The 24557-nt window shown below is 53.5% G+C and overlaps 1 protein-coding gene across 4 annotated transcripts; it reads right to left on the bottom strand.

Annotated features, from left to right (window-relative positions):
• Nucleotides 1-409: 409 nt before the first annotated feature.
• ZNF333 (zinc finger protein 333) lies at nt 410-24317 on the bottom strand. Of its 4 annotated transcripts, XM_047094720.1 has the most exons (11): nt 24008-24088; nt 21161-21204; nt 19762-19885; nt 17383-17465; nt 13393-13480; nt 6369-6457; nt 5628-5754; nt 5094-5192; nt 4518-4591; nt 2527-3599; nt 410-1303 (listed from the first exon to the last, which is right to left on the bottom strand). In XM_047094720.1, the coding sequence occupies exons 2-11, from the start codon at nt 21161-21163 to the stop codon at nt 805-807; spliced, it is 2259 nt and encodes a 752-aa protein (XP_046950676.1). In that variant the 5' UTR covers nt 21164-21204; nt 24008-24088; the 3' UTR covers nt 410-804. The 4 variants fall into 4 exon arrangements, with proteins under 4 accessions (XP_046950676.1, XP_046950677.1, XP_046950679.1 ...); XM_047094723.1 differs by lacking the exon at nt 21161-21204 and having other exon boundaries at nt 1175-1303; nt 2702-3599; nt 24008-24317; XM_047094722.1 differs by lacking the exons at nt 410-1303; nt 21161-21204 and having other exon boundaries at nt 2418-3599; nt 5094-5189; nt 24008-24317.
• Between the last annotated feature and the right edge of the window lie 240 nt (nt 24318-24557).

Raw genomic sequence — 24557 nt, 5'->3', positions numbered from 1 at the left:
GTCATTGTGACAAGTTAACTTAAAATAAGATTCAGGGGCGCCTGGGTGGCTCAGTCGGTTGAGCATCCAACTTTGGCTCAGGTCATGATCTCACAGCTCGTGAGTTCAAGCCCCTCATTGGGCTCTGAGCTGACAGCTCAGAGCCTGGAGCCTGCTTCGGATTCTGTGTCTCCCTCTCTCTCTCTGCCCCTAACCCACTCGCATTCTGTCTCTGTCTCTCTCAAAAATAAATAAACATTAAAAAAAAAATTTTTTTTTAAATAAGATTCAAAGTTTAGGGTAGTATCTACTATCTATTACCAGTAAGCTCCAAATAATGACTTGCTAATATGAAAATGAAGAGTTGAATATTCATCACTAGGGAGAAGCATCGTCACTGTGAGAATAACAGGAACAATTTGCTGACACATAAAATATAAAAACCTTCTCATTTAATTTGACTGCTTCAAAATATATAAATTTCAAAACTGACAGCATTACAAGATTTATTCAGCAACCACAGTGGGAGAGTTTAACATAGCTCTTCTGGTAAACAGATCAAAGATGGATACGGACTGAATAATTCATGTCTGTGCCCCACCCTCCATTCACATTCTGAAGCCTGATTCCCACCCTGTGGTGGTATAAGGAGGGAGGTGATGAGATCAAAAGGGTGCAGCCCTCAGGAATGGGACTGGTGCCTTTATAAAAGACACCCCCACGAGCTCCCTTGCTCTCTTTCTGCCATGCGACAGGCAAGAGGACAGCCATCTACGAACCACGAAGCAGGCCTCACCAGACATCAAACCTGCCAGCATCCTGATCTCAGACTCCAGCCCCCAGAACTCTGAGAAGAAAGTTCTGCTGTTTATAAGCCATCCAGTCTATAGTATTTTTGTTATGCGGCCCGAACAGACTAAGATAGAGACCAATACCTATAAATGTGGAGAAGATTTTGAAACACAAATAATATGACCTAGTGGATTGTATTCTATATGCAGAATACAATACATTGGCTTCAACGACACAGGAAGCATTTATGACAACTGACCACACACTAAGTGCACCAGCTGGATACAGCATTCGGCTGTAATAAACCCATCCCTCCCCTCCCCGCCCCCTCCCCAAAACAGCAATGTCCTGTGCCAGTAAGAAGTGCACCTTTTCCACGTAACAAGATATCCAGAAACAAACAGTCCAGGGCAGCCACACAAAGATACCAGCTGGGGAGCCAGGATGGTCGTGACGTCTGGCTACACTCTCTTCAGCTGCAGCCTTTACCCTCATGGCCGTGGGATGGCTTCTCGAGCACTGGGCATCATGTCTGTTTGTACAAAGGGCAAGAAGTGGAGGGATCTAGCTAAATGTTCCTTTGCAACATCCTTCCCCGGAATCACACCCAATGACTTCTCATACTTAGAATGGCCGGGACTGGGGGGGGCCGTGGCGTCCCCTAGCTGCAAGGAGGAGGCTGGGAGGTACGGGGTTTTTCAAGAGCGCATCGTACCAACCTGAACAAGAGAAACCTAAGTTGTTTTTTAAGGAACAAGGGGCAATTTTGATAGGCAACTAGCAGGATATGCCACGTTAAAAACAAAACAGATACCCAATATTCAATAACATAAAGACCACATTTTCTGCTCACAATGTAATTAAATTAAAAACCAACAACAAAAAGGCAACTAAAAAAAAAAAAAACAAAAAACAAACACCCATACACATGCAGGAACTTTCCGGAATGACAGAAATGTTGTATACCTTGAATGGCGGGTTGGTGAGGTGACATGAACATACGTACGAACCTGTCAGACTCCTCCAGCTGTACACTTAAGGTTTATGCATTTCGCTAGGAGTAATTATACCTCTAGAAAAATATATCCACATCCCATGGTTTTAAAATCTAATTACAGATCACTCACGGGCCAAAGAATAAGTGGTATCAGAAACTAAGACAATACTTAGATTTCAACCAAAATGAAAATATTACACATCAAAACATGGAATGTGGCCAAACGAGTGCCACGAGAGAGGATGACAGCCTGGAACGTTTATACTTTTAGAAAACTTGGAGGGTGCCTGGGTGGCTCAGTCGGTTGAGCATCCGACTCTTGGTTTCGGCTCAGGTCATGATCTCAGGGTTGTGGGATCGAGTCCCGCATCGGGCTCCACACCCGCGAGAGATTCTCTCCCAGAGCGCCTGGGTGGCTCAGTCGGTTAAGCGACCGATTTCGGCTCAGGTAGTGATCTCACGTCTCGTGGGTTCAAGCCCCGTGTCGGGCTCTGTGCTGACGGCTCGGAGCCCGGGGCCTGCTTTGGATTCTGTGTCTCCCTCTCTCTCTGCCCCTCCTCCTCTCGCACTCTGTCTCTCTCTCCCTCAAAAATAAATAAATACTAAAAAAAAAAAAAAAAAAAAAAATTCTCTCTCTCTGCTCCTCCCCCATGCATGTGCATTCTCTCTCTCTCTCTCTCTCTCTCTCTCTCAGATAATTAAAAAATTAAATTAAAAAAATAAAAGTCGAACATTAATCAGCAAGGGGCCCGACATACGGCTGGGACACTGATAGAGGCAGGCCACCGCTCGTAGCGCTTTCTCTCCCGGCATGAACCCTTTTATGCACGGCGAGCGAAGAGCTGTGCCTGAAGGCCTTCTCACACTGACTGCACGCGTAGGGCCTCCCTGCGGTGTGGGTCCTCACGTGCACGATAAGGTGTGAAGACTGACCAAAGGCGCGCCCGCACTCCTGACACGCGTAGGGCTTCTTGCCCGTGTGGGTCCTCGCGTGTTTCCGGAGGGACGAAGGTTCACTGAAGGCGCGCCCGCACTCCTGGCACGCGTAGGGCTTCTCTCCGGTGTGGGTTCGCATGTGACTCTTGAGGGTCGAGAGGCGACTCAGCACCTGGCCGCACGTGGCGCATTCGTACAGCTTCTCCCCGGTGTGTATCCTCTTGTGCACGTTCAGGTGCGTGCTCGTCCGGAAGGGCTTCCCGCACTGGCTGCATTCGTAGGGCTTCTCCCGGGTGTGCGTTCGCAGGTGCGTCTTCAGCGACGAGTGCTCCCTGAAGGCTTTCCCACACTGACTGCACCCGAAGGGCTTCTCGCCGGTGTGAGTCCTCACGTGGCTCCGCAGGGAGGACGGCTGGTTGAAGGCCTTCCCACAGTCCTTACATGCATAGGGCTTCTCGCCCGTGTGGTTTCTCTGGTGCAAAATCAGGTTGAAGTTCCTGGTGAAGGTTTTCCCACACTGGGCACATTCGAAGGGCTTCTCTCCGGTGTGAGTCCTCAGGTGACGCCGCAGATTCGAGGAGTACTTGAAGGTCTGCCGACACTCCTGACACTCAAAGCACTTCTCCGCGGTGTGGGTCTTCTCATGCCTGATCAGGTCGGAGCTGTATCTGAAGGACTTCTCACACTGGCGACACGCGAAGGTTCTGTCCCCACGGCGGATCTTCTCAGGCGCGAGGAGCCGAGCGGGCTGGAAGAAGGATCTTCCGCTCTCTGGGCATTCGCAGGGGTCGCCTCCAGCACGAATGCTCTGGTACTGAAAAAGCGGTCGGACGCCGGGCGAGGGTTTTCCGAGTTCACTACGTTCGTAGAGGTTTTCTCCCGTCTGAGGCCGCCCCTGTCAATGGAGGAAAATACGAAGACCTGAGGCTTTATTACGTTCACAGACGTTCTCCCCCGGGGGGCAACTGGGCGTAGGGAAAGGTATCGACAGCCGAGGCGTAGATGCCTTTTAGTATCTACTCTCTTAGTGAGTCTGGACCATTTCCGCCCGGAGTCCCTTCAAGGGGATGCTGCCCACAAAGCACTGTCGCTGTCTTTACTTTCATGAGGCCTCTCAGATGCAGAGTTTTGCCGAGTTAAAGCCACACGGAGCCTTAAACACTTGGTACCTGTTCACTGGTGCAAGCGGTTGCCTGTGGGAACTCTGCGAAGACACATGCCTTAATCTACACGTAGAGTTTTCCCCAATTCATGACTTTCACAGACTCTCTCCCAGGACACTGTGTTCTCCTGGGTGAGCACCACTCACCTTGAATCAATCTCTGTCTCTCTCTCTCTCTCTCTCTCTGGCCTCATGCTATTTCTTTCTTTCTTTCTTTCTTTCTTTCTTTCTTTCTTTCTTTCTTAAGATTGATTTATTTGGGGCGCCCGGGGTGTTCAGTCAGTTAAGCATCCGACTTCAGCTCGGGTCATGATCTCCCAGTTTGGGAGTTCGAGCCCCGCATCAGGCTCTGTGCTGACGGCTCAAAGCCTGGAGCCTGCTTCCGATTCTGTGTCTCCCTCTCTCTCTGTCCCTTCCCTGCTCATGCTCTGTCTCTCAATAATAAATAAACATTAAAAAAAAATTAGAAAGAAAAAAGATTGATTTATTTAAGCAATCTCTACACCCAACATGGGGCTCAAACTCACCACCCCGAGGTCAAGAGTCAGAGGCTCCTCCGAATGAGCCAGCCAGGCAGCCCTGCTTTTCTAACCTGCAGCAACCCCAGACTCGTCCTACAACAGAACCGAGAATGCTCCTTGGGTGCCTTACCCTTTCCATGCCAACAGAAATCTCTGCAAAAATATCTTGGTTAGGAATTGAACCTTGGGGTGGAAGCGAAGGTTCTGAAATGGACAAGGAAGGAAAAAGTAAGTGCACAGAGAAAACTGTACAAACAGGGCAACCAAAAGAATAAGCAGGGCATGTGGGGTTTTGTGGTTTTTTAATACTGATTCTAAGTACGGGAAGAAACTGGGAAGGGGAGGGATGTATCAGAGTGTCCAGGAAATGTTAAGGCATCTGGCTCTGTGAGGAGCTATGTAACCACAGCAACAAGGATTAGAAATGGTAGATAAGTTACTGAGAAAGGAGCCTATGAAGGCTGAGGCCGAAATTGAGAGAAAGTGTTAGCAAGATCATACGGGGGGCGGGGAGGCACCGGATAAAACATGCACACGCTACGTCCGCGGAAAACACACACAGGATAAAACAGACACATGGAGGTGACCAAGGTGACGAGGAGGCAGGACAAATCATCATGTGAAACCAGAGTAAAGTATTCGGGATAAAAAGGGAAGGCGGTGGCATCCAGTAGAGCGGCTTCATCAAGGTCACTGAAAGCGTCACCTGGACAGCTTCCCGGGAAGACTCTTCTCTCTGTCGGCCACCACTCTTCTCCTTGCTCCAAATGGGAAAACGAACTGAATTTGCCGAGCTGGTCTCCTGCTCGTGGGGAAATACGCAGGGCGTGAGCTGTGCCTGCCAGTAAACCGGGGCCCGTATCCTGACATCTTTAGGGGGCACCGGAGATGGGAAGAACAAAATGAGCACCCCTAAATTCCGATGGGCACAGTCGGGCCCTTCCACTAAGGGGCCAAAGTACAAGCTCCCTCACTGGGTCCCAAAGGATAACGGGATTCTCCAGTCCCCAAAACCCAGGGCCTGACTCAGAGAGGCACCAGAAAAGCCCAGACACTTTTAACCGTGGAGAAACAGAAAGCAGCAGAGAGACCTCCATCGCCACAGGGAAGCTGCTAGACCGTAAGCACCGTGAGGGCAGGATTTCTCTTTTTTCACCTCTCGATTTCCCAAACCGGCACAATTCCGGGAACCCGCAGGGGCTGCATGGGTATGTGGGTGAAGCCATGGGGCTGGCCTTACCCACAGAGGCCAGGTTCCTATAGTTCTCCAGCATCACATCTCTGTACAGGCTTCTCTGGGCAGAGTCTAGAAACATCCATTCTTCCGGAGTGAACAACACAGCCACATCCTCGAAGGTGACTGGTTCCTGAAACACACACCCGTCCCGGCTCAGCCAGGGGGCACCCCCACCAGTACCCAAGAGGCTGGTGAGGGGCCGGCCTAGGGAAGGAAGACCGTGCAGAGGATTGTCACACGGGGCCCTGAGGTCTCTCGGAGGCTGCCCCTTGGCTCAGGCCCCAGAACTAGAACTCTCCTCCATCTGCACATTTGTCCCCGAGGGACAGCATCCAGAGGTGGGGCATCGAAGGACTTAGCTACCAGCTGGGAAGCCATGGCACTTTTATTCCCCTCCGGCTCCAGGGTCCCACAGGCCTGAGCACGTGGCAGACAAGAGAGAAACACGTGGTAAACGACCGCTATCTGTCCCGGGAAACCGTGAGGACTAGCGAACAAGGACAGCTCACAACCTTGCTGTTTTCCCTCCTGGTGCCCAGTAGAACCAGGCACTCCTCGGCTAGGGAAGGTCTGAACGAAGGGGCGGGATCGCCACCTGGGCTGCCCCCACATCCCTCCCCGCCCCCATTCTGCCACTTTAAGAGGCCCAGGGCCTAGGAGCCTGGACACCAGCCCTGTGGGGGCGAGAAGCTCCAGGCCAAGGGAGGAGAATCAGGGCCTGAGCAACAGGGGTTTCCTACTCACCTGCGGACAGCTGAGAAGCATCCCAGGAGCCACAGACTCCCCCTCTGTGTTCTCCTTCCGGAGCCAGGCGGGGTCCTGGGCAAGCAGAGCTACAGGAGAGGGCAGCCAGGAGGCCCAGTGAGCACACCCACAGGACCCCTGGGCTGCCCGCCCCAAAACGGTGAAGTGACCACAGGTGCACACACGTATGCACACGCACGTACGACACACACACACACACACACACACACACACTTGCGTGCTTAGGCACACGTGCACACACACGAGGACACACACGTGCATGCATTCACACATGCATGCACGGAGACACGGACGCACAGACACACACGGACGAGTACACACGCACAGAAACAGACAGACACATGGACACACGTGCAAACATGCACAAATATGCACATGTTGCTTCCGTTCCAAATCTCTGGAGTTATACAGTCCCAAGTCGACAGACCCTGGGGTTTCTGGGGCACCCCCACTGCCTCTTGATTCAGCCGTAGGTCAGCATTCCCTCCCAAGCTGCTCAGCTCCTTCCTCTGCCCCACTCTGCAGGGCCAGGGGCAGCCCAGGACTTAGCACAAGCAGGGGCCAGAGAAGCGGCCACCACCCCAGGGGTCTGCCTGCGAGAAGGAAGGATCTCCCCTTCCTGCCTTCAAATCCACCACACCCCTCCATCCGCCCGGGGCCCATGACAGGTGAGCGAGTGACCTCCCCCACCATCCCTTGTCTCCCTACATGCTCACCTCCCCCTGCCACAGGACCTTTCCCCCTGGGAACTAACCCTGAACTGAAAAATAAAGCATATCATGCAAATAAAGAAAATTAATTGCATCTAATCATTAAAAAAAACAAAAACAAAGAACCCTGACCCACGTCCAACCTCTGACCCCATGTATGCCTTTCCTGGGGCTGCTGTAACCAAGCACCGCCAACTGAGAGGCTCAAAACCCCAGATACATCTTCTGTCTCGCTCCGGAGGCCACAAGTCCAAGACCAAGGTGGCGGCAGGGCTTCACTCCCTCTGAGACTCTGGGTAGAATCCCTCCTCGCCTCCTCCTGGCTTCTGGCGGCAACTGTCCAGAATCCTGGGTGCTCCTTGGCCTGCAGCTGCGTCCCTCCAATCTATGCACCTGTCATCACATGGCCATCCTCTCCCGAGTGTCCCTGTCTGCACCTGGTGTTTTCTCCTTAAAAGGACACCAGTCACTCTGGGCCCCCGCATCACGACCTCATCTTAACCTGCAGCTGCACAGACCCTATTTCTTTTTTTTTTTTTTTTTTTTTTTAATTTTTTTTTTTTTCAACGTTTATTTATTTTTGGGACAGAGAGAGACAGAGCATGAACGGGGGAGGGGCAGAGAGAGAGGGAGACACAGAATCGGAAACAGGCTCCAGGCTCCGAGCCATCAGCCCAGAGCCCGATGCGGGGCTCGAACTCACGGACCGCGAGATCGTGACCTGGCTGAAGTCGGACGCTTAACCGACTGCGCCACCCAGGCGCCCCAGACCCTATTTCCAAGTAAGGTCTCAGTTCCGGTCACGGGTACCGGCGGTTAGGACTTCAATGGATCTTTTGGGGGTCACCGCAATTTAAGCCACAACACTCTGCTTTTCCCTCTACATAATGCATAATGTTTCCCCGCCGTGGGCAACCAATCCTCTGTGTCCCTTTCCTCACCTCCCACTCACTCATGATCACAAGGACAGGCACCGCACTCGGACCACCAGCGACCCCCATCTGCGGTGGGGATCCAGTCGTGTGTTCGGCCCTCCATCCTGGGGCCCACCACCCCGGGGGCTTCAGTGACCACACCCCCAGCCTCCTCCATACAAGACCCTCCTCCGTCCCTCATGCGACTGTGACCCCTGTCCTCATTCCCCTTAGCCTCTGCCTCAGCAGGCAGCCTCATGGCCTGACCAGGCCCAGACCCCGGGCTGACTCTCCCCCCTCAACTCCAGACCCACCTCCACACCATCAGCTCGTGTCCCCACTCATCTGTCCTGGGGACTCAGTGAGCTGGGGGGTGGGACTACTGCCCCCCTCCTCCCCTCGCGCCCCCCCCCCCCCCACAAGCAGAGGATTGCCATCAAGCCTTGAACTTGCCCTTCTGGGTTTGGAGCTTGCTTAGGACCCATGATCTCTTCTTTCTCTCCCTTCGGGAGAGGGAACGAGCTCCCGGTGCGTGTCCCACCACTGCATTATGGGAGCAGAGGACTTGTTTCCTTGGTTCACAGGTTCACAGATGAAGAATTTTGCCCCCCAGGACGGACCACACCCTGAATCTCACCCATGCCTGATTTGGATGATTCATACGAGGACACAAGGACTTTTCTGAGCTGATGAGATTTGGGACTTGGGAGTCGATGCTGAAGTGGGTGTCAAGACACCCACTCTGGGGATGTCAAGATCATCTGAGTGTACTTGGTATCTGGGGAGGACATGAATTTGGTTGGGGGGGTACAGAGGGCAGACCGTCATGGGTTGAATTGCGCCCCCCCCCCCAGAGTTATGGAGTCGTAACCTCCCCAGCACCTCAAAACGTGACCTTACTTGGGAAGAGGGTCTTGGCAGGTATGATTAGCTAAGACAAAGTCACAGTGGAGTCGGGGGGGCCCCAAACCCAGTATGACTGGTGTCGTAAGAGGAGGAAAGACAGAAGCAGGGACACACGAGAGGAAAAGGCCACGTGACGATGCAGGCCGAGACCGGAGCCACGTAACTTCAGGCCAAGGGACTGCCAGCCGCCACTGGATGCCAGGAAGGAGCCTCCCTCCAGGCCTCGCAGGCAGCACAGCCCCACCAGCACCCTGATCTCAGACTCCTGGCCTCCAGAACCGCGAGACATGAATTTCTGTTGTCTCGTGCCCTCCCTCCCCAAAATATGTGCTCATTGCCTGATTCTCAAAGCCTGTTCTCTTTCCAGTGCCCCTGATCTCAGGAAGTGATATCCATGCCTCTCACCCCTCCCTGACACTCTCCAGACCCCAACAAGTAATCCAAAAAAAGAAAATCAGTGCCGCCATCTCTACAGAGAGCACCCCCCCGGCACTCCCCTTCCTCCTACCCCTGTCCTCACTGTGGCTAATGCCACATCAGGCCTTTCCTTTCTGAGTCCACTGAAAGGTCACTCCCTCAGAGTACCTCCCCCTCCCCAGTGTCCTTCCTTTCTCTAGAAGGACCGTCCCCCTTTCCTCACAGCCCTCACCTATTTGTACCACGTGGTTATCTGCTGCCTTAGGTGTGTATTTTCTGCCACCTTCGTGAGATTGGCAGCTTCGCGAAAACAAGCCTGGGCCCCTCTCCTTTCACCGCCCTCTGCCCCACTTGGTACAGGAATGCTCCAGATTGTCTGGTAAATGAAAGTATACAGGACTCAGCAAATTATCTCAACTCAACCTCCCGCACAGGCCTTAAATCACTCCTCAATTCCCTACCGTGTAGACCAGAGCTAACCCCACAGGCCTGACTGGCGGCCCTTGGGAACACGGATCTTGAGAGGGTTCCCAGCACCTTAACTGGTAAGAGGGGCTCACCCTGCTTAAATTCCTTCTACAAACACTGGGGTTTGTGCCGAACGCCTGCTTTCCTTCCGGGAGGCTGGGACACGCTGACCAGAGTCAGGTGCACGCCTGACTTAAAAGTACTTCAAGGCAGAGTCAAGGGTGCCTGTGTGACCAGCCCCGAGTGAAAACCTGCGCTCTGAGCCTCTACTGAGCTCCCCTGGTAGACATCACCTCACATGTGTTGTCACGGCTTGCTGCAGGGGGTATTAAGCACGTCCTGTGTGACTCCACTGGGAGAGGATTCCGGAAGCTCGGGCCTGGACTCCTCCAGACTTCACCTCATGCGCCAAGGACTCAGCTCTGTGTCCCTTCGCTGTGATAAATCACCACCTTGAGCACGACTGCAGGCCGAGGCCTGGGTTTCCTAGCGAATGGCCAAGACCGGGTACGGTCTCAGGGACCCCGCCACACCCACTCCGCACTCACCTGGGGCCTAGGCCACGACCACTCTGTTCCTCACTGCCTCCACGCACCCCTCCACCCTCCCTGAGGCCCTGCCACCCCCCAGGTGCTAGAGGGTTCTGCTAAAACCACAGATGCACAGCACTGCTCACCCAAACACATCCCTGGCTCCCAGCAGCCTAAGGACACAGGCCAGGATTCATGCTTCCAGGCCTGAATGTTCCAGAGCCCCACCCTCTCTAGTCAGCTCACACCATGCTCCCCTTCCCTCTGCTCCCTTTGCACAGCCTTCCATGGGCCCCTGGGCACCCCGGCCTCTCTGCCCCCCAAGGAATTTTCCAGATGCCATTTCTAGGCCTGAAATCCTCCCCCCAAACCTTCTCCAAACAGCCCAACATCTTGCCAACCTAAATGATACAGTAATCGTGCATCACGGTCTAAGCCAATACTCATCCCCCAGGGGACACATGGCAGTCTGGTATCTTGGTCAGATCTGCTACATAACAAGATACCACAGACAGGGGGTCTGAAACAGTAGAAATTTATTTCCGGGGCACCTCGGTGGCTCAGTCATTTACGTGTCTGACTCTTGATTTTGGCTTAGGTCATGGTCTTGAAGTTCAAGAGTTTGAGCCCTGCATTGGACTCTACAATGACAGTGCTTGGGATTCCCTCTCTCTGTCTCTTTCTCTCTCTCCTGCCCCTCCTATGCACTCTCTCAAAATAAATAAACTTTAAAAAAAAATTACTGGGGCACCTGGGCAGCTCAGTCGGTTGAGTGCCCGACTTCAGCTCAGGTCATGATCTCGCGGTTTGTTCAGTTCAAGCACCACGTCGGGCTCTGTGCTGACAGCTCAGAGCCTGGAGCCTGCTTGGGATTCTGTGTCTCCCTCTCTCTCTGCCCCTCCCCCGCTCGTGCTCTGTCTCTCTCTGTCTCTCAAAAATAAATAAAAACATTTAAAAAATTAAAAAAAAAATACTTCCTCCCAGTTCTGGAGGCTGGGTGCCAGCATGGTTGGGTTCTGGTGAGAGCTGTCTTTCTGGCTTGTACACAACTGCCTTCTCACTGTGTCCTCACACAGCAGAAAATGTGGTGTCTCTCCCTCTTCTTATAAGGACACCAGTTCTATAGGATTGGAGCTTAACCCTTATGACCTTAACTAATCTTAGGCACCTCCTTAAAGGCCCAGTCTCCAACACTGTCAGATGGGAGGTTAGGACTTCAGCGTATGATCTTGGGGGGCAGAGGCAGGGACCAGTCACAGCTTCTGGAGACATTTTCAGCTGTCACGACTAGGACCTGTTATGGCCTTGTGCCCCTCCAAAACTTCAGCTACCCAGTACCTCAGAATATAACCGTATCCGGACATGAGGTCTAATCAAACCAAAATGAGGCCAGTTGGGTGGGCCCTAATCCACTTTGACTGGTGTCCTTGTAAGAACAAAACTTGAACACAGACACATACAAAGAGAAAACTCAAGACAACCATCTACAAGCCAAGGAGAGATGCCCAGAACAGATCACAGCCCTTAGATCCCGGACTTCTGGCCCCCAGAGCCGTGAGAAAACAAATGTTTCTTCTTTGAGCTGCTCAGTCTGTGGCCCTTTGTGTTATGGCGGCCCTGGCTGGCTAATGCAGGACATGCTACTGGCATCTAGTGGGTGGAGGCCCTACAACACACAGAAAGCGCCCCCCGCCCCCAAGGAGAATGATCTGGTCCCAGTGTCGCCAGTACCGCAGGTGAGAACCCATGGTCTGACTTCAAATTTCCCGAAACTCCTCTCTGCCTTCGAGATAAAGTCCTTGTGTTACATGCTTCCATCATATTCTGGTCTTCACTGAAACATCTGACTGCCCAGGCAGACTTTGAGCTCCACAGGGGAGGGGTCAATGTCTTGTCTGAGATTCTCTCGCAGGGCCCGTCTCACCACAGGGTGGCCAACTAGAGCACTTCAAGAGTCCTTCAAGAGCATGGAGTATTCCAAGTGTTTCAAGAGTCCTTCAAGTACAGGGTACTCTAAGCACTTTAAGAGTACTTCGAGGGGTGCCTGGGTGGCTCAGTCAGTTAAGCGTCTGACTTCGGCTCTGATCATGATCTCACAGCTTGTGAGTTCGAGCCCCACGTTGGGCTCTGTGCTGACAGCTCGGAGCCTGGAGCCTGCTTCGGATTCTGGGTCTCCCTCTCTCTCTGCCCGCCCCCTGCTCGCACTCTTGTCTCTGTCTCTGTCTCTCTCTCAAAAATAAACATTAAAAAAAAATTTTAAGAGTACTTCAAAGGCATGAGGTACTCTAAGTATCTTAAGAGTACTTCAAGGCAGGGGCGCCTGGGTGGCTCAGTCGGTTAAGCGTCTGACTCCAGCTCAGGTCATGATCTCACAGTTTGGGAGTTCAAGCCCCACATCGGGCTCTGTGCTAACAGCTCGGAGCTTGGAGCCTGCTTTAGATTCTGTGTCTCCCTCTCTCTCTATCCCTCCCCGACTAGTGCTCTGTCTCTCTCTCTCAAAATTAAATAAATGTATAAAAAAAATTTTTTTTAAAGAAGGCACGATGGAAGGAAGCAAATCCCTTGAAATTAAAGCTAAGATATCATTTGTCCTCCGGAATTAATTCCACTCAGGACATGCGGCCTGTTTCAACCTCATTTTTTATAAGCTCAGTTAAAACATATTCAATTTAGAGTAAATTTGACTGTCAATTCAGCACCAACATAATTGTGAAGAATTTAACCTTGCCCAGAAAGAGGTCTGGACTTAGCCACAGGTGAATGGAGTCTGCTCTTTCTGAACAAAAAGACCAAAGACCAAAAAAAAAAAAAAAAACCACACACACACACACACACACACACACACACACACACACAGAAAGAATCCCAGCTCACGATCCTGAGAAAGTGCCTTTCCCCTTGAATATGTTAAGAATGGTGACATGATTTTATGGATCCTCCTTAAGGGGCAGGGAAATGCCTGCTGTCCCAAGAAATGAAGGCGGGAGATCCAAGTTCCCAGACACAACACGCACATGGGAGGCCCTCGGGCTGCCATTTCCAGCCAGTGCTCACTCACCAGAATCCCCAGCCATCCTCAGCTCAGGGAGACTCAGTGCAGGCACCGGCACAGCCACCCTCTGAATCTGCGCGGCCGCCTTCCGCCCCTAGACACAGTGACAGGGACAGATTAGGGTCACACGGTCGATGGAATCTGTTCACAGCCATTCGCCCTGACTGAATTTGCAAGACTGACCCTGCTCCGAGCCACATAATGGTAAAATTGGGACAATGCCCAATTTAGCCTGTCCAGACCAATCCAATTCATGAGTACAACACTCAACCCTGTGGTAGAATTTCAACTTCAAAATGGGATGGAGAGGGGGCCGCCGTGGGGGAGTTGCCTCCAGCAGCAGGGGAAACGCTGGAGCAAAGAAGGGCGTAGATGACCAGCAGGTTGGGGGGGGGGTGGTTGGTGATGTGGAGGTGGGCCTGGACACGCGAGGAATAGTTAGTAAGTTATTCTCGGAAGGCAGCCCTGTTGTGAGAGAAAGGATCTGAACTCTCCTCCACTGGTGGCTGCTTCCCCAGGAAAGGTGTCTCATCTGACTTGTATGTCTAAGGGATGTCTCTAGACTCTGTGTCCAAGGTGAGGCCCAGTGGGAACAGGGGCCTGTAGGGAGCAGTTCCAGGGGCCCCCGAGAACTAACAGTGGCTCTGGGCAGGGTGGTGGCAGTGGGGACAGCAGGAGCAGTTAGAGATAAGTTACATTTGGCGGGGAGGGGACTCCCAGAACTTAGTGGTGGATGGGAAGAAAATGTGGCAGGTGTCTCAGGACAGGAGAGGGGCCTGGGCAGGAGGGGGCAGCCCTTCTCCCCAGGGGGAAGAATCAAAGCACGCCTTAAAGTGTCCTTCTCTGATCCTCTCTCCACCTTAGGGTGGAAACACAGGACCCTGGGCCAAGAGCTCAGTCACCAGCCTGGGCTCTCCACCCAGCCCTGGGATCACACGATCACTCATTCCTATAGGCTTCACGGTCATGGACAGGGTGGGAGTGAAAGTGGAAGGAATGGAGGAAGAAAGGCTGGGCCAGGGGAGGCAGGGCCAAGGCCCTGGGTACTTGCTCCTCCTGGAGGCCTGCTCTGGGCCACCACCACCCTGGGGACACAGGAACGCCAGGACCCATGCGGTAGTTCCTACCAGGGAGCTGAGCCTGGGCCTCCAGCCTGTCCCCAGTTTCCAAGAGTTGGTCCTAGATTCCTCCCTCTCCCCCCGCGACCCCATCTGCAGAAGTCTCAAAGCCCAGGCCTTTCTGGCTGGGGCTGGGCCCTCACAGCAAACCTCCTCCCAGGGTTACTACATATCCAGAAGACCAAGGTGACAGCCAGAGAGATAGCCGGTCTTCTGGAATCGAAGGTGTCTCTCTGTCTCCAATTGTGGGCCTGATGTGCATCCTCAGGTCTGGCCCCGGCCCCTAGGAGAAGGCATGGAGGGGACGGAGCAGGACAGAGGCGGCACTGAGTGTGTTCTGGGCCCGAGGGACCCTCAGTTTGGGGGCAGTGCTGTGAGAAGTCAGGCGTGCGGGTCTGGCAGCTTCAGATCCGGTGACTCCCCCTATTCCACGGTGAGCGCCAGCCACCAAGGGTCTCAAGGACCAATCATGCCACAGGCGCCAAGGTGGACCCGACCCTTTCTGATTCTGGGGTGGGGGGCCCGACTGCAGGTCAGGCCACGGGCCCTCAGAGACACCGCAACGTGCTTCACTCAAGGAAGGCTGGGAGCCCTTAGCTCTGAATAGGAACGTTGTTCAGTGTTTTCTTAGCCTGTGTTTGTCTATTTGACATCCATCAATCACGGGGCCTACCTACGGGCCACAGTTGGGTTACATCTGCCCTGCCATCCAGAGCCCGTCCTCTGAACGCTGCCCTTCTCCAGCGCTCGCACAAGCTAACATCCCTGTGCCCTGAAACAGCATGGAGGAGACACGGCATGGGGGAGGGCGGCTGGGACGGTAGAAGGACTGAGCCCGGAGACACCCCTTCCGCAGCTTCCTCTCGGGACTCTTCTACGAGCAGTCCCCAGCTCTCTTGTGCCCTCCCCTGGCCTATCTAGCCATGACGGGGAGGCCTCAGGGCCGCCATGGGGGCCTCAGTCGTCGGGACAAGGCCCACTGAAGCCCGAAGGACGAGCCCAACAGTCGGCGCCTTTAGCCGCGTGGCAGGATGTGTGACCCCCGGGCAGCAGGTCCCGGTGGCTACCTCTGCACCTCTGCGGTAGGCCTGGATTGGACTCCCAGCTCCAAACGTGGCCGTACCACTTACGAGCTATGTGTCTTCATGACGAACCACTCAACTTCTGCACGTGCGTGTCCGAGTGGCCCTCCTCTCCCCGCTCAGAACGTTCTGCGACCGCCTGCTTCCTGGGGCTCAATGCAGCAGAAGCCCCTCCTCTCCCACACTCGGTGCTCGCTTCTGAGCTGAAGGTGGAGCTCTGCGGAAGGTGCTGGAACCCCGTACTAAGAGGAAAGAGCCCACAGAAACTGGAGAGGACAGATGTGGGCCATCCTCGCTCCCTCCCTCACAGGGTCCATCTGCTCATGGTGGGGGGTGAAGGCCTGGGGTACCCGTGTTCATTCCTTCACTGCACAAGCAGTAGTCCAGGGCTCTGTAACGATGCACAGAATGTTCTGCATGGGGTTACCACAACGATCCTGCCAGATGAGGCCCCTGCAAGCCGGCAGCTCCAGTAAGATATTTTCACGTATTTTCAGGGCCTCAAAAGCAACATGCCCTTTCCCAAGCAGCTACTGGAGGCCATTCTCCACCTAAACAAAAACGTGAACCAACAGTGAGGAGGACCTGGGCAGGGAAGGGGGGGTGGTCTCAGCTGCTCTGGGGTCTGATGCGAGCCGTGCAGGGCTGAGGGTTTCCGCTGCCCTGCAGCCCACACCAGGCTGTGCAGGGTTGAGGCTCTGCACTCTCAGAGCAAAGGAATGAAGCAGGTTTCTACCATCCAGGCCACACCACCCCTTCCACTGAGCCAGCGTCTCTGAACGCTGTGAGACTGACACCAGCCATGACAGAGGTGGAGGGGCTCAGACTGAGGGAGCCCAGAGATCTCACTGACTCTGGCACAAACTGGCCCAGACTTGGGTGGGGGTGGGGGTGGGGGTGGAGGTGGGGATGGGGGTAGGGGTGGGGAGACTGGGCTCTGTATGTCCCTCTATCCAAACCTGAACCCTAACCTTTGAAATCCCCAAAAGTCTGGGGACTCAAACCTTGGAAATTCCTATAGTTTGGGGAGGCAGGAAGTCAGGGCCAAAATGGGGGGCCGGGGGGCCCGATGTGTGTTCCCTGGTGCACTGGGACGCGCCAGCCAGCTCTGAAGGCTTTTCCACGCCCTGACAAGGGCTGATTTCCAGCGTGGGATCTCGACATGTCCCCTAAGTGGGGAGCAATCCACGAGAGCGCTCTCACATCCTTTACATAAGTCAGGGTGGCTGTCCCCCAGGGCTGTCTCAGTCAGGTCCAGGTTAGAGTTCCTCCTGAAGGCGTTCGGGCTGTGGCCGAATCCGCTCTCCGGGCACAGTCTGCTCCTGGCAGCGGGTGAGCGATGAGGGCAACCTTGCTGACACCCGTGAAGCGCCCAGGGCTGCTCCCCTCCCCGCCGAGGCACATTTGCAGCGTGCTCAGACGTGCGCCTCGCTCAGGAGGGCTGCAGGCTCCAGGGCAGTGCGGGCTCTCTCCCGTTCCCGACTTCCTTGGGGCTTCTCCAGCAGGCAGGAGTTTCCCGTGACTGTTGAGGAGCAAACCGCACCGCACACGACCGATGTCTGACTCCCGCTAACGGACATGTTGACTCAGGGGAACCTTCCGGGAAGAAAGGGTCACGAGGGACAAGCAAGACTTGTCCAAATTCACGAGCCATGGGCACCGGCTTCACACGACGTGGGAATGTCTTTGAGGAAGTGCCCCCCCATGGCCCCCTGGCCCTGGTGTGCATTTGCAACCCATGTACTCCTCACCTTCTCCCGAGAGGGGGAACAAGGACAAGCCCCCGTGAATCTTACCATGTGCAAACCCGGGGATGAATTTCCCTCCAAAATATCCTGCACGGGAGGAGACGCTTGGGATTTGAGTCGAGAGTCCCAGTCTAAAATGAATTGGGGGGGAAAAAAAAGTTAAGTTCTTTCAGAAACAAATAGGGGTATGAAACTGACCAAAATATATACTTGTGTATTTATTTATTTATTTATTTATTCGCTGTTTTAAAATACTGTTTTTGAAGTATTGACTCTCAACTGGGGACAATACTGAAAGGCAAGAAGGCATCAGTGAGCAAAGGGAGGCTCTTGAGGACTATGGGCGTGTGACGAACTTGGCAGCGACCAGGGCGGGGGGCCGGGATGAGAGGCTGTTTCCCATGGAGACGGAGACAGATGTCACCAGTAAGACAGCATTATCACAGAAACAAGTAGCAAGCAATTAGACAAAGAACACAGCAGAAATGTTCAATTTAAAGAGGAACCGGAGGGGCGCCTGGGTGGTTCAGTCGGTTAAGCGTCCGGCTCTTGATCTGGGCTCAGATCGTGATCTCACAGTCGTGGGATCGAGCCCCGCATCTGGCTCTGCACTGGCAGTGCGGAGCCTGCTTGGGATTCTCTCTCCCTCTCTCTGCCCCTCCCCTGCTCATGCTCTCTCCCTCTCTCTCAAAATAAATAAACAATAACAAAAAAAAAAGAGGGATTGGACAGTAAGTGTGGGTATAACGTGGAGAAGTCAGAACTCTCCACCACCACTGGTGGGAATGTAAAATGGTGCGTGCGCCTTTCCGAGGGAGCAGTTTGGTGTTCCTCAAAAAGTTAAGTATACGGGGCGCTTGGGTGGCTCAGTCGGTTAGGCGTCCAACTTCTGCTCAGGTCATGTCTCACGGTCTGTGAGTTCGAGCCCCGCGTCGGGCTCTGTGCTGACAGCTCGGAGCCTGGAGCCTGCTTCGGATCCTGTGTCTCCCTCTCTCTGTCCCTCCCCAGCTTGTGCTCTCTCTCTCCCTCTCTCAAAAATAAGTAAACATTAAAAAAAGATTAAACAAAAAAAAAAAAGTGAAGTCAATGACCCGGCCACTCCACTCCTAAGTATCAACCGAACAGAACTGGAGACATAAAATCTGGTACGTGAATGTTCACAACACTACTCCCAAGAGCCAAAAAAGTGAAAACAAACCAAATGCCCATCAGCAGATGACTGGACAAACAAAACGTGGTCTACCCGTACAACGGAACAGGACTCAGCAGTAAAAAGGAACAAGGCTGGGACACATGCTACGTGTGGACGAACACGGAAAACGTCACCAAAGGCCACATTTATGTGATCCTATTTGTACAAAACGTCCAGAACAGGCAAATCCAGAGACAGAAAGCAGATGGAGGTGGCAGGGAGGGGAGGGGGGGGCGGATACTGGTGATGGCTGCACGTTGTGAATATACTAAAAACCACTGAACTGCATACACTTTAAAAGGGTGAATTTTATGGTTTGTGAGTGTTTCCACTTAAAAAACTAAAAGAGAGAGATTCAAACAGATCTTTTTCTGAGACCAAAGACAGGTAGGAGAGGAAGGCCAGCAGAAGAGAAGGAACATTGAATGAGCTCACTAGAGAAACGTCACCCCAAAGAGCCTCGTTCCCCCTTGGGCCTCTGAAACGCTCTCAGGCTGACACTTCCCAGCACGCCGCCGCCCCCAACACGGCGGGCACCGCACACACACTCACCCACACCCACGGGGCCCTCAGCTCTGCCCCTGGCCCCAGCTGAGAGCCCAGACTGGGTTTGCGTGGTGGAGTCCCCACTCCTGGACAAAGATACCCGTGCTCAGAGAGGGAGCGAGGGTTGGCAGTGGGCTTCAGCTCCTGGCGGTGAGCGACCACCACGGGTAGCAAAGGGATCACGCCCCATTTCCAATGAACTCAGAGAAGCTCTTTCACAAGGGCCCAAACCGCAAATACCCTCCTCTCTGCGCCATGGGGATGAAGCCCTGAAGCCCAAGTCGAAGCTCAGTGAGGCCCACGCGGTTCTGACTCTGGGGAGAATGGACGCACTGCCATGGATGAGGCTCTTATCCTGCAGATACCCACAAACCTTCCTTGGTCGCGTAGCCAACCCTTAAGAAGCATTAGGCACCTGCGTATAAGGACCAGCCATGGGACGCCTGGATGGCTCAGTCGGCTGAGCATCTGACTCTTGCCTTTGGCTCGGGTCATGGTATCGCCGTTTGTGGGCTCGAGCCCCGCATCGGGCTCTGTGCTGACAGCTCAGAGCCTGCTTGGGATTCTTTCTCCCGCTCTCTCTGCCCTTCCCCTGCTTGCGCTCTCTCTCTCTCAAAATAAATAAAAAATAAACTTGAAAAGAAGAAGAAGAAGAAGAAGAAAAAGGACCAGCCCGATGCCAGCCTTACCCTTGGGGGCCAGAGTCCTGCACTTGTCCAGTATCACGTATCGGCACAGGTTCGTCCGCGCACCGTCCAGTAATGCCCACTCCCGGAGGAGCCCCACCGCCACATCCTCAAAGGTGACTGACTCCTACAACAACACACGTATCCTGGCTCAGCAAAACCCACCTGCAGGACAACTGGTTATCACCGGGGAAGGGAGAACGTTCGGGACACTGTCTCCACAGCAGGGCTCCACAAACCCGGCCCGCCTCCTGTCTTTTCAAGTTTCATTGGCACGCCGCCATGCCCCATCTGTTTGGCCATCTCCACGGCTCATTTTGTGCCGTACCCACAACAGTGAGTCGTTGCTGTGACCGGGACAGGGATCACATGGCCACCCTAGCAGACATTTCCTCGCTTCTAACATTTGGAGAAATGCCAGAGTGCGGGCTTTGGCTCTCTTCGCCACTTCAGCCGCCAGTGACTGCAGAGACGATCTCTGGGCTCTAGGGAGAGTTTTTCCTACATTTCTTATTTAAGGCATCAAAAGTTTGGGGTCCATCACATAATTTTCGTGAAATCCCTAGAACCCCTCCCAAGACTCACATAAGCACTTTGTAATCCTTTTACAAGTTGCTAAAACAGGACTTCCGTTGCGCCTGAGAAACCCAACGGTCTTTTAATTTCAGAATCCTCGAGCTCAGCATGGTCTGGTCGAGCTCTCTGCGATGGTGGGAATGTTCTCTGTCTGTGCTTTCCAAAACAGCAGCCCCCAGCATGCGTAGCTACTGAGCACTTGAGAAATGTGACTCAGGCCCCTGAGAAACTGACCTTTAATTTTACCGAATTTCAATTAATTTAAATGTATACAGACACGCGTGGTTTGGGGAGGCCTCACAAGGGATGGCCCCGGTGGAGCTCTGCTGCTACCGACTCTAAATGAGCCTCATTCAGGGGCGCCTGGGTGGCTCAGTCGGTTAGGCATCTGGCTTCGGCTCAGGTCGTGATCTCGCGGTTCATGAGTTCGAGCCCAGCATCGGGCTCCGTGCTGATGGCTCAGAGCCTGGAGCCTGCTTTGGATTCCGTGTCTCCCTCTCTCTCTCCCCCTCCCCTGCTCATGCTCTGTCTCTCAAAAAAAAATGAATAAACATTTTTTAAAAATTTAAATGAACCTCATTCTGCAGTCAGACTCTGGAGTTCAGCTCAGAGCCCCCGGGGTCACTGTGGGGACCCTCCTCCCGAGCCAGATCCCTCCAGAGGCCAGGCACTGAAAGAGGCCACCAGGTCCCCGGGGGCAAGGCAGAAGGTGCTCCACACTACCCCTCCCGTTTCTTCCTCATTTTGGGGTGGGGAGAGAGGGGACAGGGCCCAGAGGACAGAATTATCCCCCCCTCAACAATTCCAACTCTCCCAGCCCCCTCACCATGACACCAGTGCCAGGATTTAAGGTCTCATTAGGTGTCCTCCCTGCAATAAAAGAAACCAAGGTAAGAGAAAGGGGTCAGGGTGGAAGCAGGGCAGTGAACAGGGGTTTGGCCCAGGTGCTCCCACTTCCGTGGGTCTCCAGCAGGGAGGCCCAGCAAAACCCTTACACGGAATCTTCCCCAATAAGCAACATACTGGGCCCAGACCCACCTTCCAGACCACAGCCCTGATCATTTCTGGTGGTTCCTCTCATCTAATAAAAGGATTAAAGGGGCGCCTGGGTGGCTCAGTCGGTTGAGCGTCCGACTTCGGCTCGGATTGTGATCTCGCAGTTCGTGAGTTTGAGCCCCACATCAGGCTCTGTGTTGACAGCTCTGAGCCTGGAGCCTCCTTCGGATACTGTGTCTCCCTCTCTCTCCACCCCACCCCTGCTTGTGCTCTGTCTCTCTCTTTCAAAAATGAATAAACATTAAAAAAAATTAATAAAAGGATTAGGGGCACCTCGGTGGCTCAGTCAGTTAAACATGCAACCCTTGACTTCGGCTCAGGTCATGATCTCAGGGCGAGATCGAGCCCTGCGTCCAGCGCTCTTCACTAACAGTGTGGAGCCTGCTTGGGCTTCTCTCTCTCTCTCTCTCTCTCTCTCTCTCTCTCTCTCTTCTCCTCCTCCTCCTCCCCTGCTTGTGCTCATTCTCTGTCTCTCTCAAGATAAATAAGTAAACATTTTTTAAAAAAGGATTATTTCCCTTCTCGTTACATTCCCTCAAAATACCTGCAACAGACTCTACTTTTCCTCCACGGCTGTGATCAAGTTGTGATTTTTAATTTACTTGTTTGGGTGATTCTGCCTCTCCCTCTCCAGCTACCACATACATTCCCAAAGTACGAACCTGGGTCCACTTTTTTTCGGGACTCCAACTCCTGCCACCACCACAGCACTTGATGCATACTAAGTACTTTATGTATTAGGGGCTGGCAAATGTTTTCTTAAAAAGTCCAGGCAGTAAATATCTAGGCAGCTGTGGGCCAAATGGCCTCTAAAGCAGCTACTGGACTGTGGTCATAGCACAAGAGCAGCCATAGACCACACAGCAACAAATGTGTTCCAATAAAACGTTTTTTATGGAAACCAGCACCGGGTCAGATTTGACCATGGCCTTCAGGGCCTGCTCTCCTCTCCGACCGGGCTCCGCCATTCCACACTTTGTTTCCTCTACCTCCGCTGTCCCTGTCTTTTCTCAGCTCCTGGAACGCACCAGGCCGAGTCCTGCCTGAGGAACTGTGTATCTGGAACGTTCTCTCAAATCTCCTCCCCACTCCTACAGCCGACCCCTTGTCTAGCTACACGCAGCTAGCTCATGGGGGCCGGGGGGGGGGAGGGGGGGGGATTCAAACATTTGTGCCTTGTAAGATATTTTTCCTGACCTCCTCCCCAATTTCTCCCGCTCCACGTTTCCACAGCACCCAGCTCATGATTAATTTAAAGGAGAATAAAGTAGATAATTACAGTAGAAACTTGCCCACAGGGGCAAGTACTGTATCTACTTCAGTCATTTTGTTTCTCCCGGTTCACAGAGGGCACCCCAAAGGAAAGGTGCCAAACAATCCACACTCCCCAAGAACAATGCGGCATGGCTAGCCTAAGAAGGCACGCACCTGCACGGACACACAGAACAACGACAGAACACCACAAAATCCAACATAAAAATGACTTAAGATGCCTGTTCACATAACATAAACCAACACTAGTTTTCAGATGTCTTTGAGAAACAATGTTAAGTCTTTCCAGAAAGGCAAGGCAGGACCTGTGCTCTTTTTGAAAACAAACACCTCTCCTGTAAAATTGAAATCCGATGTCCAATTTTCTTCCAGAATTAATTTTTTTCCTCACATCTCGAAAGTTAGTTTTAACCCTAAAATTTCAAAAAGACACCCCATTTATGGCCCACTTAATTTCAATTCTCAGTACTAACAAAGCTACCTCATCTCTTTCCAAGAATCCCGCGTCTTTGAGCCTTGTAGTTATTCATTCATAGGCTTGGGGTAACTCGGGTGGGAGGTGCCGTGAAAAGTGAGTAATCTTACTTTTCCTTGATGGTAATAAGACTTGCGACATAACTGGGAAATAGCTTTTCTTAAGATACCCTCATCTCGCAGTGAATGCTCACAGGCAAATTAAAAGCTCTTTTCAAAGGAAGGAAGGAAGGGAGGGGAAGGGAGGAAGGGGAAGGGAAGGAAAAGGGAAAGAAAAACGAAAGGAAAAAGGAAAGGAAAGCTAACAAGCCCTAAGCTAAGGAGCTGCAAATCGTCGATCACCAAAACCAAAAATCTGTCATCTAATTCATCCCTTGAGAGAGGGATCATCCATCTTTTCCATTCGCTTGACAAGTCGCTCACCAATCTGCACGTGCAGACTCCGACCTAACTTTCCAGTCGCAGAGCTAGACGACGTGAAACGTCATAGGAAATGAAACGTGAATTACTAATAAACAGCTCCCTGGCCTCCGGGGAGATCCCGCAGGGCCCTACAGATCCCGGAGGACGGGTGAAGAAGGCTGGGCCGTCTGGTGGCACCACCTTCCTGAGCTGCGGGACCTGGACGGTACTCCGCGATTTCCCTTTCGAAGGATGGGGCGACAGTCCCGCCCGCGGGGACACGGGGCAAGGGGCCCGAGCCGGGGGGTCGGGGACGACGGCTGCGAGGCCGAGCTGTGAGGGACCCCCTCCGGACCCCCGGGGCGACCGCTGGGGGCAGGCACTGCGGCCGGGACTGCTGTCCTGGCCCCTTCGGCCCCTCCCCGCGCCCGCAGGGCCCTCCCCGCCTCCCCGAGGGGCCGGGCCGCACCTGCAGACCGGCCGGAGACACTCCCACCGCGGCGCGCCGCGCGGCCCAGCACACCCGCCGCAGTCGGCCGCAGCCGCACTTCCGCTTCCGGACGCCAGGAGCGGAAGTGGCCGGCGCTGCGGCTCTCGGGGCCGGAGGTGCTTCAGGCAGTGAGAGACGTGTTGACTCCTTTTTCATCCAGCCGCGGAGGAGAAGTCCTCGTTTCCTTCCCCGCGGGGTGAAGGTTAGGCTCTGGGATGGGGTCGGACTGGACCTGGAGAGGGGACGCAGAGGTGGGGCCTTTGCCGGACGGACAGGGCTGGGGGCGTGGCTTCGGCTGGTGGGCGGGGATTGGGCGGGTCCCGGGCTTGGTGGGCGGGGAAACGGGAGGGATCTCGCCGGCAAGTTGGGACGCTCAGTGTTTAACTTCTCCCACCTCCGCTCTGATCCTTTGGGTCAACGCACACCCCTACAAAAACATACCCCTAGGTAGGATTTCTTTCTCAGTCTAATTTCTTCCAAGATGAGGATTATATATTTTGTTTCTCCTCCAGCTTACCTTTATCACTGA

The sequence above is a fragment of the Lynx rufus genome, unplaced genomic scaffold, assembly GCF_022079265.1.
Source record: "Lynx rufus isolate CCGP_SWC_20201006 ecotype Redwood Valley unplaced genomic scaffold, mLynRuf1.p SCAF_4, whole genome shotgun sequence".
In the NCBI taxonomy this organism is placed as follows: domain Eukaryota; kingdom Metazoa; phylum Chordata; class Mammalia; order Carnivora; family Felidae; genus Lynx; species Lynx rufus.
This window is presented reverse-complemented; position numbering and strand designations above follow the sequence as displayed.